Source organism: Chiloscyllium punctatum, chromosome 37 (assembly GCF_047496795.1).
Source record: "Chiloscyllium punctatum isolate Juve2018m chromosome 37, sChiPun1.3, whole genome shotgun sequence".
NCBI lineage: Eukaryota > Metazoa > Chordata > Chondrichthyes > Orectolobiformes > Hemiscylliidae > Chiloscyllium > Chiloscyllium punctatum.
The window spans coordinates 18128055-18142455 of record NC_092775.1 but is presented as its reverse complement, the minus strand read 5'-3'; the positions used below and the strand labels follow the sequence as shown (position 1 = coordinate 18142455).

General features: G+C 38.4%; 1 protein-coding gene across 5 annotated transcripts in view; it reads left to right on the top strand.

Moving 5' to 3' along the window:
• The window catches only part of LOC140462902 (nuclear receptor coactivator 3-like), a 251449-nt gene that overhangs the window by 230526 nt on the left and 6522 nt on the right, over positions 1-14401 (top strand). For 4 of the 5 annotated variants that reach the window (XM_072556346.1, XM_072556345.1, XM_072556347.1 and 1 more), the window contains 8 exons: positions 1851-2081; positions 2893-3022; positions 4755-4926; positions 7301-7606; positions 7789-7890; positions 8998-9226; positions 11030-11204; positions 12601-12787. In XM_072556346.1, the coding sequence (XP_072412447.1) occupies positions 1851-2081; positions 2893-3022; positions 4755-4926; positions 7301-7606; positions 7789-7890; positions 8998-9226; positions 11030-11204; positions 12601-12787 (1532 nt within the window). The remainder of the gene's footprint in view (positions 1-1850; positions 2082-2892; positions 3023-4754; positions 4927-7300; positions 7607-7788; positions 7891-8997; positions 9227-11029; positions 11205-12600; positions 12788-14401) is intronic. The other variant, XM_072556350.1, reaches the window with a different exon arrangement.

The following is a 14401-nucleotide window of genomic DNA, read 5'->3' as shown; positions in this document are numbered from 1 at the left end:
TTATTCAATGATCACTTCAATGCCCTTTAAAGTTGGCGAGTCAACTACTGCGCAGGCAGGGCATTCCACGCTCCTATTATTCTCTGAGTAAAGAAACTACCTCTGACATCTGTCCTACATCTATCACCCCTCAATTTAAAGCTATGTCCCCTCGAGCTAGCCATCACCATCTGAGGTAAAAGGCTCTCATCAAATTGAGGGAACATAAGTTGTGATCACAACGCAAGGAGGCTTCAAGAGATTTTGGACAGGATAACTTAATGGGATAAATCATGGTAGTTGGAAAATAATGTAAAAAAGCACCAATTGTTCTGTTTGATCAGAAATAAAGACAGAATATTTCTTAAATAGAGCCAACAGGTATTGGAGAAGAACTGTGTGTTTGGAGTTATACCTCCCATGTGATCTGAAGTCAATCATATCAACCACAGAACTCACTGTAGGACATCCTCTAACTACTGAGTCACAGCACTGAAACAGGCCATTTGGCCCAACTTGTTCTTGCCAACCAAATGTCCTAAACTGATCTCGTCCCATTTGCCTGCATTTGGCCAGCATCCCTCTAAACCTTTCCTAACCATGTACCTGTCCAAATGTCTTAAATGTTTTTATGGTACCCATTTCTACCACTTGCTCTGGCAGCTCATTCCATATGCACACCACTGTCTCTGTGAAAAAGTTTCCCCTCAGGTTCCTTTTTAAATTTTTCTCCTCTCACCTTAAACCCAAGCTCCCTAGTTCTGGAGACCTCTACCCTGAGGATAAGAATGGCAATTCACCCTATACCCCTCATGATTTTATGAACCTCTGTAAGGTCACCCACAGCTCCTATGTTCAAAGGAGAAAAGTCCCAGTCTATCCAGCCTCTCCTTATAACTCAGACCTTCCAGTCTCCGTAACATCCATTTTACACCTCTCCTAGTTTAATACCATCCTTCCCATAGCAGGGCAACCAGAATTGTATGCACTTCTCCAAATGTAGCCCCACCAATGTCTTTAACAGCTGTAAAATGATATCCCAACTGCGCTGCTCAATGCTCTGATCAGTCCAGTTATTCCATCATTTATAATAGCTTTACATCTTTGATGTCTGCACTTCCCCACTCTTCCTCCATTCTTAAGTTGTTTCCAGAGTCTTTCCAGAATCTGTAATTTTTAAAGATAACTCACCAAAGTATTTAATATCTCTCTAGTTGCCACTTTTATCCCAGGGGATTTATCAACCTTTAATTCAGTTTGCTTTTCAACTGTAATCTCCTTACTTATGTTACTTTCTTCTGTCGTGGGTGTAATCCATATGTAGGGTAATTTGTTTTCACTTCTCTAAGCGAGACATGGTTGTAAAAACCTATCTGGTTTCACTAATTGACACAAAGTCGTCATCAGGCTGGCTTTTAATTCCAGATTTGTTAACTGAATTCCAATTTTACCATCTTTTGTCATTGTATTTGACCCTTGTTCCCATAGTTATAGCCTAGGCCTCTGGATTATGAGTGAATTGACAATACCACCATATTTAATGAATGTATAAGAAGACAAGCAAGCACATCTTCCACTGTCCAAGACAACATGTACCCTTCAACTGATGCACTAAGAAACTGAGAATTTGGTTCTTTATTTACTCTTGTTTGGGAAATATTTTAATTCAGTGGCATGATGGGAATGTACTGTCAGCGATCTGTAGAATAGGCAAATATTTATACAGATGTGAACTAGTCAACATTCTAAACTGGACTTTTTTAAACTTTAAAGTTGTAATTATGGAAAGAATATTGATCCATTAACACCAGTTCAGAATGTGATATCACGTGAGCTTTTTTTATTGTTTAATGCATGTTGCATTTTGTCAGGTTCACATGGAGGTTTGAACATTGCTCAACAAACTGCCATGGCAACAGGAGAGTGGGGATTGCCAAATTCTTCTGGGAACGCGGGGCCCAATGCTATGATCAGACCAGGTTCAGACTATAGTTCGTCTATCCAAAGAACTATGGTGGGTAACTCCTCACTTGGAATGCAGATGCGGTCTAATGGACAATCCAGTGCGAGAGCATTGCTTCAACAACAGATGATGGGATTGAGTAAGTTTTTCTACTCTTCCTTTCTTCTTGCCTTTCAACTTGACTAAATCTGTCAGAAATCAAAATATCACAATTCTGTGCTTTGATTAAAGAATAGGGTAAAGCTTAATGAATTTGCAGCTGACTTCTAAAGTCACTTTGATTGTTGCAACGCTCAGTCCTCTATCTGCTAATTACTGTACACTTTTATAACATTGCTGTGATAAGAGCAGTTGGTTCACTTCTGTTTCATTCTTGTTAAGAATTACCTGGGCAATGCTGTCGTTACAATGTAATTTTTCTATGCAGCGTAAATCTGTAAAATTATTTTTGAATTTAGAATAAACTAGACTGAGGATCAGGTTGGGTTCAGCTATAGTCCATTAATCTGCCATTGCGTACTGTGTAGTCTTAGACAGGAAGAATGGCTCCACTAGGGGTTCTGGAAGGTGGCTATGAATGACTCCAGCATTGATCAAAGAATGGCCAACATTGGTGAGAGAATTTTAAAATTGGCATCAGATGTAATATGGTTTTTATCTACCTTGATGTTTTGGAAATGATACTGTGTGAATGTAAGATACAAATGAGAGCAAGGAAGAAATATTGCAGTACTATCTGAACTGTTTATAACCTGCTTCTGAGTTTGAGCTGTACTGGTAGAGGCAGAGGAGCAGGATCACAATTGCACCTTCCTAGCTGGAGACTTTTAGTCAAAATTCTGATTGAATCAGGATAAAGATATGCAAATGTATTTTTTTTCTGTGCAGTATCCATAGTTTAAAAGTTTACAGTGTTTTTGCTTTATCATAAGTATTCTCATATTACGTAGGACCTTCAGAAATGGATATGGGTCTTGGAGGTCCACAGTTTGCGCAACAGCAAGGTCCAACCAATCCAGCTACATCATGGTCAGAAAGTGTCCTTCAGATGGAACAAGGATCTTCAGGCAACCAGAGCAGGTTAGCTTGTCAGTTATGCTCTAAGAAATGGTTAGTTTAAGTTTTGTAATGAGGATTCACATTTTTTATTGGTACCAGTTGGTCTTTGTTGTTTTTATGGTTACTTCACTTCAAGCATTCCCAGGTCAGATATGAAATTGGAGGGTACTGTTTGGAACTACCCAAACTTTGGCTCAGTCCTAGCATACTGCATTATCCATCCCAACTTTTACCCATTTTGAATAGAAATTAAAATAAAGAATTAAAAGTGTGCTTCTGGCTGGTTTTGGATCGAAAATACAACTAGAAGCCAAGAGTAACACAGACAGTTCATAATTACAGTGAAAAAACATATTAAAGAAGCAAAGAGGGATTGAGAGAAAATACTGTCACCCAATGGAAGTAATATTTCAAACTTATTTATAGGCATAGGATACTAAAAGGTGCCAGAGATCATAGGGCTGCTGCCTCATTAGAGAGGGAGGCCTGAGATTAACCTGTGGGTCACCATGCCTTAAAAAAGGGATGAGGTTGAGAAACTGGGACTTTTAATAAGAGTGATGAAAGGATGAATAGGGCTGATTAAAAGTAATTTACACCAGAAGCGGGGCATACCTGAAGTGTTAAAATCAAGGTTTTTTTCAATCTTTATCAATTAAATAGTTGCTGACCAGGCTGTGGTGACAGAACAGGAAACGCTGTCACGTGAAGGGTTCAAAATTAATTAGGAGGAAGTGTTTAATAGATTCTGTCATACTTAAACTTGACAAAGCACTGAGACCAGTTGAGATGACTCCAAGGATATTCACAGAAACACACCTGTGTTATACTGCACGAGGCAGCCATTTGGCCCATAACCTCTTCAAATGATCACAGTTACCTACAACCAATTTCCAGCTTTATCCCCATATCCTTGTATTTTATTCCTATCCAAATAATCATCCAATACCCTCTAGAATGCCTCAATTGAACCTAGCTGCCCTACACCTCATGCAGTCAAGATCCTATTGCTTTTTTATTTGTAAGTCACTCTGTATCTGGCCCTCTTGTAGGGCAACTCAAAGTAACTATGCTATCAATTTTCTCTCCTTCTGTGACAAGTTTCAAGCATCCTTCCTCTGATTTGAATGGCTGAAAGGGGAGCTCAGGAACTTAGCCAACAAAGTGTCCTGAAGAACAGTATTTCTCAAACATTTTCATACTGGAACCCCGATTTGAGACTTGAAAACTGTTGCAACTCCTTAGCAAGCAGTGAGGGCCCTCATGTTGTGAAACCCTTCTGTAGAACAACAGTGTTTTCATTTTCAAAGTGTCCTGCAAAAGAAAGATAATTATACCAAGTGAAAATACTTGTTGGCCTCTCAAGTGCTAATTCCTACAGGAGGACACAAGGAGTTGTTATTTGCTGTCAGAAAAAAGCCAGTATAGATACAGTAGTTCAAACTGGTGTTTTTTATTTATTCATTTGTGACTTGTGAGTGTAATTGCCTGGCCAGCATTTATTGTCTGTCCTGTGGCAAAAGTTCCTCAGTTCTAAGTATCTGAGCCCATGACGTGAAAAAAACTAGCAAAGCCGACCTCAGTGATTCATTAATGGTCAAAGGGATTGGAAATGCTGTTCAAAGTCTCTGAATTCATATGTATGAAATTAACCATGTATGCTATTCCCTACTTCTCCATCTAAATTAGTGTTCGTTATCAATCTGTTTGTACCTGCAATAATGCATTTGGCTGGAAATATGATCTGTTGCAGGCAACCATTTGGGAACTCTCTGGATGATCTTCTTTGCCCTCCCACTACTGCAGAGGCTCAGAATGACGAGAAAGCTCTACTGGATCAATTAGACACACTGCTGAGTAATGCAGATGAAATGGGTCTAGAAGAAATTGACAGGGCTTTAGGAATTCCAGATCTTATCAGTCAGGTATCAGAATCAAATCCTTGTTTTGTATTTTTCTTTTATTGACTTGATAACATATTGGTAAGAGATGTGAGAACTAGAGAACGGTAAATAACAGTTTGTACACCCTGTTGTCATTGAACAGTCTTATTGCTAGGTACTTCATGACTAGATGCAGATCACAAGGTTCATTCCTGATGCCTCTTTCCTGATGAAGGCCTCTTGCCCAAAACATTGATTCTCCTGCTCCTTTGATGCTGCCTGACTTGATGTGCTTTTCCAGCACCCCACACTCTACTCTGACCTCCAACATCTGCGTCCTCACTTTCTCCTAGATGCACTTTACACCCATCAATGAAATAACCTAATTCCAGAAAAGCAGCTCAGAAGTATAATTCACTGACATTGCAAAGTTAGAGAGAAGTTCTGGCAATTCCATCTTTTCTTTTCGGTAGCATGCATTGTGGAAAGCAATAAATTGTAAAAATAAATTAGCATGTATTTGGAGCTTCCTTATATGGATACTTTCCCTTATGTTCAAACTGTGTATTGTGTGACAATATATATCAGAAACATGATTTTTGACTCAATGGTGCATTTGATGTTTCTACATTTCTTCCCCATGTTTCATGCATAACATTTCAGTATTAAATTCACTTTGGCTGCGACTTTGCTCTTCAGGTCTACTGGACCTGTGCCAGTGTTGTGGCTCAAACATGCAAGTGTTGGCAAAGTAAAGATGACTGGGAATTTAAGCAAGGATGTGAAGTAGTCCCATTTTATCAGTATAGTCATTCATTTCTGGATAGTTTCACTAATCTAAAGTGAGCAGACATCTGGGTTTAAAGGGAGAGCAGTAAATTGATGTGGGAGGAGCAAAAGGAGCAGCAATATCCCTTTGAAAGGACCTAAAAGATCTCTCAAAAAACACTCAATTCCTTTTCATTTAAATGTCCTTGTAACTTTTTTAAATATTGAAGTTTAAATTTATATGAGGTATTTGTAAATAGTAAATGTGGATAGTTGAGAGATGCGCATAGCTCTTCTTAATTAAAATGGTTGAGCAATTTGAGTTGACGGACTCCAGAAAGTATTGTTTGTTGTGGTAGCCACTCACTCTAGTCTGAAGAGGAATGTCTGAAAGGTGATTTGTTTGTACCTCCCTTTCTCTGTTAAGTGATTAGTGGAGTAGACTGCCTTCTAAAGCTTGCTTAAAAAAGCTTTCTACTCTTTAGGGATGCTGTTTTGGCAAGTGACTAGGGAGAAAACGTGAATATATTTACTCACTCAAAGGTCTAATTTTATCAAAGTTATGCATGTCATGGAGAAACTCTGGCTGACCAAGCTTGCTATAAGGTGCCAGATTTTGACCTGTCTGTGAAAAGTGCTGTGCATCTTTGTTTATTGTATCAGAGTGCAGAAAAGAATTTTCACAATGACTTTCACTCTATTTAAGTGCTCCCCCCCACCCAAAAAAAGTTACATTTACAATGGAGAAAATGGTGAATTTGATACTGTGTTCAGTTAGAAATTATGGGAAGAGATTGGAATCCATTTTACCAGTTACTATACTCAGAAAATGGGAGCAGAATATTGCCTGATTATGGAACTGTCTCTCATGTTCAGGGGAAAGGTAAATGCTGTATTGGCTTGAATGAAATTTTGAGATCTTCTTGCCAAATCTCTCTATCAGTTCTCCAGGTTCTTTAAACAATAAATAGTTGTGTTCCGTAAGGTATGTTCTCCAAAATTGTTTTGAAATTAGGTGGTGCTTATGCTACACATTATCCACCAAGTTTTAAAGGCTGCTTACTGTCATCCTATTTGCTGTCATCTTAAAATTGGCTTGACAGGCATTGTCAGCAGTTAGATTTGTTAATCTTACTCGAAGCATGAGCAGCAAACTACACCAGGATCCCCATGTAATAGGGCTGTTGGCCTAATTTCAGGACATCCTTAGATTGACATCTGCAGGCACATATTTCTTAGTCCTCCTGCTTCATGCCTTTGGTTGAGAATTAACCAATTTCTCATCTTTGATTTCAATGAAAATGGCTAACTAAACCAAATCAGTTAAATTGTCCCTTTTATTTGTCCTGTAAAGTTTTTCTGCATTCTTTCAACAAACTGTCAAGTGTTCACGTGAAGCCCATTTTAGGTTAGCCAAAAAGTTTCTCTGTTGCATTCCAGATTTGGATAGAACTTGTGAAAGCTTGTAAGAAGAGAGATTGGGAAGAACTGGGTAATCAGACCCAGGATAATGGCAGTAAGAACAGGGCTCCAGTTTATACAAACAACTTGAAATAAAGAAAGTGAATTTGTAAAATAAACCAGATGAGCGTTTTCAATATTTTGTTAAAGGTGAATTGGATTAACCCTGATTATTTTTGCTGTCTAGGCTCAACCTCTTGAGACGCACTCAGAACTGTTTTCAGGCCAGGACTCAGCCATGATGCTAGAACAAAAAGCTATATATGGTCAATCATTTCCATCCCAGCCAGGTCCAGTGCAAGGATGTTATCCTTCCATGCAGAACCAGCAACCAGGCTTTAACCCCATGATGAATCAAATGGGTCAGCAAGGCAGCTTCCCTCTTCCCAACATTCATGCCAGAGCAAACTTTGCCCGTCATCGTATGATGAATGCTTCTGCTCCCATGCAACTTAGAATTCAACTTCAGCAAAGATTACAAGGACAACAGCAGGTAAGTGCAGTTTGCGTGGTGAGCCATTTTATTAATTTGAAAATATGTTGATTTTATTTGAACTTCAAAGTTTATTTATGAGCAAATAAATGGAAGGAATAGGCTGGGTGTTTGCATGTCAGCTGTTTTGACATTGTGTTTGAATTAGAATTAGAAAGGCATTTTAAATTTGTGTTTTGAAGCTTATGAATCCAAACCGTCAGTCCCTTGGAGTCAAAATAGAAAATCCAAGTGCAGTCAATCCAGCTCTCCGACCAGGCATACCACAGCAAATGCTGGCTCAGGTAAGTGGCCACTGTTTATCTTTTACTTGAAATATGTATATTTAGTATAAGAAGATTTCGGTGCGTTAGAATGCAAGTGACATCATCCATTGTGTTGATGTCTTGAGATCACATGGTGTCTGGTCTTCGATGGAGACAGGCATGTTTCAAGAACCTTGCATTTACAGTTGATAATTGGTGACAAAATAATTAATGTTTAAAATACAGAAGCCTCAGCATCCTTACTAGTTAGGTCAGACTACTTACCTTAGAACAATCTCTGTTTTAGTGCTTAAAATGGCTTTCCTCTGTAGGTCAATTTTTAAAACTGTAGTGTTGTGTAACAGACATACCTCATGAAATGTGAATTTTTTTTCTTTGAGTCGAGTGTGTATAATATATATTCTGTCTGAGGTTGGGATATAATGAATTTGCTGAATAAATTACTAATGGCTCTGAACCAATGTTTTCTCTTTTTGGTGTGTACTTGTTGACACGTGTGAATCCTTTTAATGTTTTTGCATTGCTGCCTATGTGCAGTAATTTAAAAGGGCTGATCTATGCACATGCTGCATTTTATATGGACTTCTGGGTTGCTAAGCAATCGCAAAGCAAAAGAGAACATATTGCTGCAACCTTATTGCACACTTATATCCAAAAAGTGTAATTTCCAGAAGCTGGATAAAATTGTTAAATAGGGGACATGAGAATCTTGGAGACTTGGTGAAGATTATCGCAATTATTAAAGTATAATAACATCAGTGTATGCATCAAATGAAGCAGTTATTTTATCTTCATCAAGGCAGGAAGGACTTATTCTGTTGTTGGGTGAATTTTAGTGAAAGCAGTCACTTTCTTTTAAGCAGATGTCTCTGGACAGCTTCATTAGCCCACAGTATTAACATTATTGTTGTACCATGCAAAAACTGATCAAGACAGTCTGGCTTGGCGTTGAGAGAACTAACTTTTTTTCCTTGGAGTTTGTCTTTACTAGTGGTTACTGTTGAAATCATTCATTACTCTGCATCATTTAAAGTGAAACTTAAATCAATTCCAATCATGTTCCAATCCTAATTAATTGTCTGTAGATGATTGTGGGCTGTTTATGTGTTCTGTACTCATTTGTAGGGTTTTCTCAATGCACAGATGGTGGCCCAGCGGCAGCGAGAGTATCGGAGCCAACAACTTCGCCAGAAGCAGATAATGCACCGAGCCATGCTCATGCGACAGCAGCAACAACAACAGGGCTTCAGCCCTCCACCGAATGTAACAGCTCCCACAGGCATGGAAGGTGCAATGGGAGTTCCTCAAATAACCCCAGCATCACCACAACAATTCACATACCCTCCAAATTATGGTATAAAATTCAAGATTGCAAAGTTTTCTAATTTTATTTTGCCTTTCAAAAGTATTTTATCTCAAAAACTTTTGTCACCTGTCCTCCTCTTTGTCATTCTCCTATTCCAAATGGACCTGACAACTATGTTTGATACCTCACTGCTGTATGTTCCAGTGTCAAAATTCCAGTGACAGAATGATGAACATGTGGGGAAAACAAAATGATTAGACTCTGGTGGTTGAGTTACATCAAATTCTGGAGTGAGTTTTCTGGAGTATGTCTGCCACTGAAATTCTCTTTCATACCTTTTTGTTATCTCCATACCTGACAATTCTAAAATTCTGTGGCTTGGCTTGCACCGTAATCCTTTCTAAATGAATTCATCTGTAATTCTGCATGCATCATTTCCCATGTCAGCTGACCTACATTGACTTCTCCAAGCCTTATGCTCAAATCTCTTCATAGCCTAGCTCTTGATCTTTGCAACCTCCTCCATCACTATAATCTCTGTGATATCTGTGGCATTCCTCCAACTCTATCTGCAGAGATGCCCCTGATTTTCTTAGCTCTGTTAGAGGCTGTGCTTTTTGTTGTCGAGACCGTAAAATTTAGAATCCATTAAAAGCCTTCTTCCCCACCTTCCCATTACACATTTTCAAAATTGCTCCTTGAAACCTGCTTCATTGACCATGTTTTTGGTCATCTGTCTTGACATCTCTAGCTCAGTTTCCAAATTTTGTCTGACAGCACTGTGAAGTGCTTGACATATTTTGCTACACTTAACTATTTTGCACAGTAGACGTGTGGGTTAATGGTGGAGTATGCCTTATTCTTGAGCAGTTTACGTTTTGTTGATATCATGTCTTCTGTACTTAATTTCATTGCAAATACTTTTATCCACATTCAAGAATCCATTATCTTAAGAGCCAATGAGAATTTTACTGATGTAAACATTCTCGACTCATTTTTAAATTTTTCACTGGTTTTCTGCTATTTCAGGTATAATTTTACTTTCTGCATAGTTTTGCCTCCTTTTGCTGAAAATCTGTTGAGTTGAGCAATATTTTCATTTCTCCTCCTTTAACATCTCTACAATTATTTCAGTTGTTTGATTAGTTTAACTTCATTTTTCTCCTCTTTCTCAATACGTGTTCTCTATTGGTATTCTTGTATCTTGGCCTTTTTGACCATATCTCAGTAAATAAGAACTTTGTAACATTTAATCTCCAACTAAGAGCTTCAGGCATGCCTGGAATGGGATTTTTGAATTAGCTACTTGGTAAATTGTGGGCAATGTAATTTTTATTTTCACATGACCTGAGATCTATCAGTGACCCTTCAGCCATACAGTTCACCAAACCATGAGATGAGGTACTGCAGCTAGCTTCAGCATATTCGAGGGAGAAAAAATCTACCTAGCACCTCATTAGTGATCAATATTTGTTAATCTTTCAATGTAAGATGTGCGTGCTTGGATATATGGGATAACCTGAAGCATCTCAGTAGTGATCACCATCTCAACCTGGGCACATTCAGTTAGTGCGTTAACTTTCATAATCAAGGCAAGCACAAAAAGAATTTTCCCATGAGCAAAGATATAGGAGTGCCACCAAGTCAGTAAGTCTAAGATTGGGAAAAGCTTCAGAAAAAAGGGAAAAACTGCCAATTTCATTTTCGAATTACAATGATACGTCTTTGTCACGGGGGTGTGTTTACATAGTGGATTGATAAATTTATTTAAATATTGAAAATTTGACATTATTTAGTTTTGGTGGTTAATCTTTCAGTAGTTGACGATTAACCCTTGTTCTTCTTGTGCAGCGATGAATCAACAACCTGACCCAACTTTTGGCAGAGCTCCTAGCCCCCATAATGCACTTATGTCAAGAATGGGGCCTTCACAGGCTTCCATAATGCAGCATCCTCAGGCAGCTTCTGTCTACCAAACAACCACTGACATGAAGGGATGGTCCACAGGAAGCATGGGCGGAAATAGGTATGCTATAAAGGAGCCATTATTTATTCATCCATGTGAGCAATGAGAAACCATAAATCTTTTCTGCCTTGAAAAGAGACATCATTGAGAACCTTATAGCTGCAGTGTTGGTTCCAACCAGATAATTTATTATTTATAGTAAAAACAAATTATTAAAGAAACTCAGCAAAACACCTTGCACGAACTGGAACAAACACTACATTGGACAAACAGGCAGAAAACTAGCCACCAGGATACATGAACATCTTCTAGCCACAAAAAGACATGACCCACTCTCACTAGTATCTTTACATACAGATGAGGAAGGACACCACTTCAACTGGGACTACACACCTATCCTAGGACAAGCCAAACCGAGACATGCCCAAGGAGTCCTAGAAGCATGGCACTCCAACCGGAACTCTATCAACAAACACATTGACTTGGATCCCATTTACCACCCCCTGAGAAAAAGAACAGGAAATGGCAATACCAACCCAAGGAAATCTAAACACATAAATAAAAAGTGGGCCATATCACCAGTGCTTCACCAGAGGCTCAATGATGATGTTAGCTAGTATGGTGACGAAATGTCTGAAAACAAACGTTCCAGCTCAGCAAGCAAATGTACTTCAGAAACTCAGCAACTCTGGTAGCATTTGTAGAATGAGAGCTAACATTTCAAGTCCAATATGACTCCTATTTAGAACATATTTATAATATTTAATACAATATATCTACATTGTCTGCCTGGAATCTGCTTGCCTCTATTTGTGCATGATTGCAAGACTTTTTTCTCAGCAACTATATTTTAAATGTTTAGTTACGATATGTGTGAGAGTAGCAGTGTCTTTCTTCTATTTTATTTAAATTTATGGCAGCAATAAATGCACACATCTCAAGGGAGTATTTGACCATGCTTTAAGACTGGTTTGAATTTCATACTGCAGATTTTCTGTGTTTCACTCTCCTTCCCTTCAGTTGGGTTCAGTCCTCACTTGAAATGTACTCTGAAGCTTAAGAGTCACTGTGAAACAGAAACCATGTTGTACTGTTGCCACATGTAATCTGAGTACATCCTGACAGTTATAGTAAAAATAGTTTAATACATTTGAAAAATGCTCAACTAACAAGCTGTAAAGGACATATATCAGTAATTATTTCTTGACATAGATGCACTAAATCTGGAACAGTAGCCAATACTAAAGTGTTGAACTAACTCAGAAATTCCTAGTTGCTACAATGGGACGAGAGAGGATTGGTATTTTGGAAAAATTAACTTGAAACACCTTTTTTCATCTGAACCTACTTTGTGTTATGTTAAATTCAGTTTGTATAGTAGTCCATTCTGTCTGTATTAAGGTTGTCAAAGAGTATGTCGGTTTATTTAATTGACTTCATGTTTGTCTTTCTGCAGTACGTTTCCACAACAGTCTCCACAACAATTTGGGCAACAGACAAATGCCAGCACATATAACAGCCTGATGAATATGAATGCCAACATACCAGTAAATGCTACTGGCAGCACTATGGGTCAGATGCCAGGACAAATGAGCATGACTGCAATGTCTGTGTCAGGGATGTCAACTATGGGTCCAGAACAGGTAGGGCTCCTCATTAAAGCAAGAACGATAGAACTTGCACTGTATAAGTAAAGTACTTGACAATCTTGCTCAGTCCCAAGTGCTTCATATATAATGCAGTAGTGTGGTCATTGTTATAATGTGAAAACATTACATTAGCATTACATGGCAACTTGAGGCTCCAGTCATATCATGAGATTTTTGTCATAACTTAACATCCATATCCCTTTGGAATAGCAATTTTCAAAGATTCACAGCCCTCTGATTGAACAAGTTTCTCCGCATCTCATTTCTAAATAGAACCCCTTATTCTTTTAAACACTAAAGGTCATAGACATTTTCTATCAATCTCTCTTCAAAGAACTGTTTTCTCATTCCAAGAAACTATCTAGTGAAACTTTGTTGCAAGTCTCTAGGGCAAGTATTGACTTTCTTCATTAGGGAGATGTAAATTGTACATTGTGTGTACTCAACAAAACCCAACACTTATACTTCCAGTAAAATTACTTGATTCCTACACACCAATTTCTGAAAACACTATTGATTCATTTGCCTTCCTAATTTGTCTTGCTGTACAGTACTTGCATGTTAGCATTTTGCTAACATACAAATTTAGGACCAGGAGGAAACTGTGTGGCCCATCGAGCCTGCAGGTTCAATAAGACCAATGCTGCTCAGATTATGGCTGCAACTCCACATCAACTACGTGCAATAACCTTTAACTCATGGATACAGCTGTCTGAATGCCAGGATCTGCTACTTTTCAAAATAAAACTCTTCAATTGTTATAGCAGAGTGAAAAATTTCAGATTTCCCCATTTTATACACTGTCATTTAGCGAATTCTTAACCATTTTATATCCCACATAGCCTCTCTGTGTCTTTTATACATTCTTTCCCATCCAGCTTTGTAGCATAATCAAACTTGGCTGTACTGCACCTGTTCTCCACATCTAAATACAGAGGAACCTCGATTATCCGAAGGACACAGGCGATTAATCAAATTCTGGATAATCGAATGCTGGATAACATAGTTTAGCTGAGCATTGGGACCTTGCAATCTTGCCAGATAATCGAGTTTCCTCTGTATTGATGCACTTTGTAAGGAGTTAAGAACCAAACACTGATCTTTGTAATGTTGTCCTGAAAATTATTTGTTTACTTTTATAGTGTCTGTCTGCTATTAGTTGATCAATCCTCTGTCTATGCTAATAGATAATCCAGGATTCTCTCAGCCCCAAATCTTGTGTGACAGATGAATATACTATATGCATTGATTTCCTGCTTTTTATCCTGCATCTATCCCTCAGGTTTTGGGCAACTCAATGTAGCAAAAAACAGGAGTCAATTTTGACACACCTGCATGCCGAAGTTGTTCCTCATGCACCCCACCCTTCATCTCTTTCCCAAAACCTCAACTTTGTGACTCCTAATCCTTGTCCCATGAGCTAATGGGAACAGTTTTTCATTGTCCACCTTATCCAAATCGTGTACGCCTCAATCAGATTTCTCTTCATCAGTACTTGATCCAAGGAGGACAACCCCAGCTTCTACGACTTAACTATGCCAGCTACAAGAGTGGCTGAAATGGAAGATAGGAATACTACATAGGCATAGCATAACCTTTGATTATATC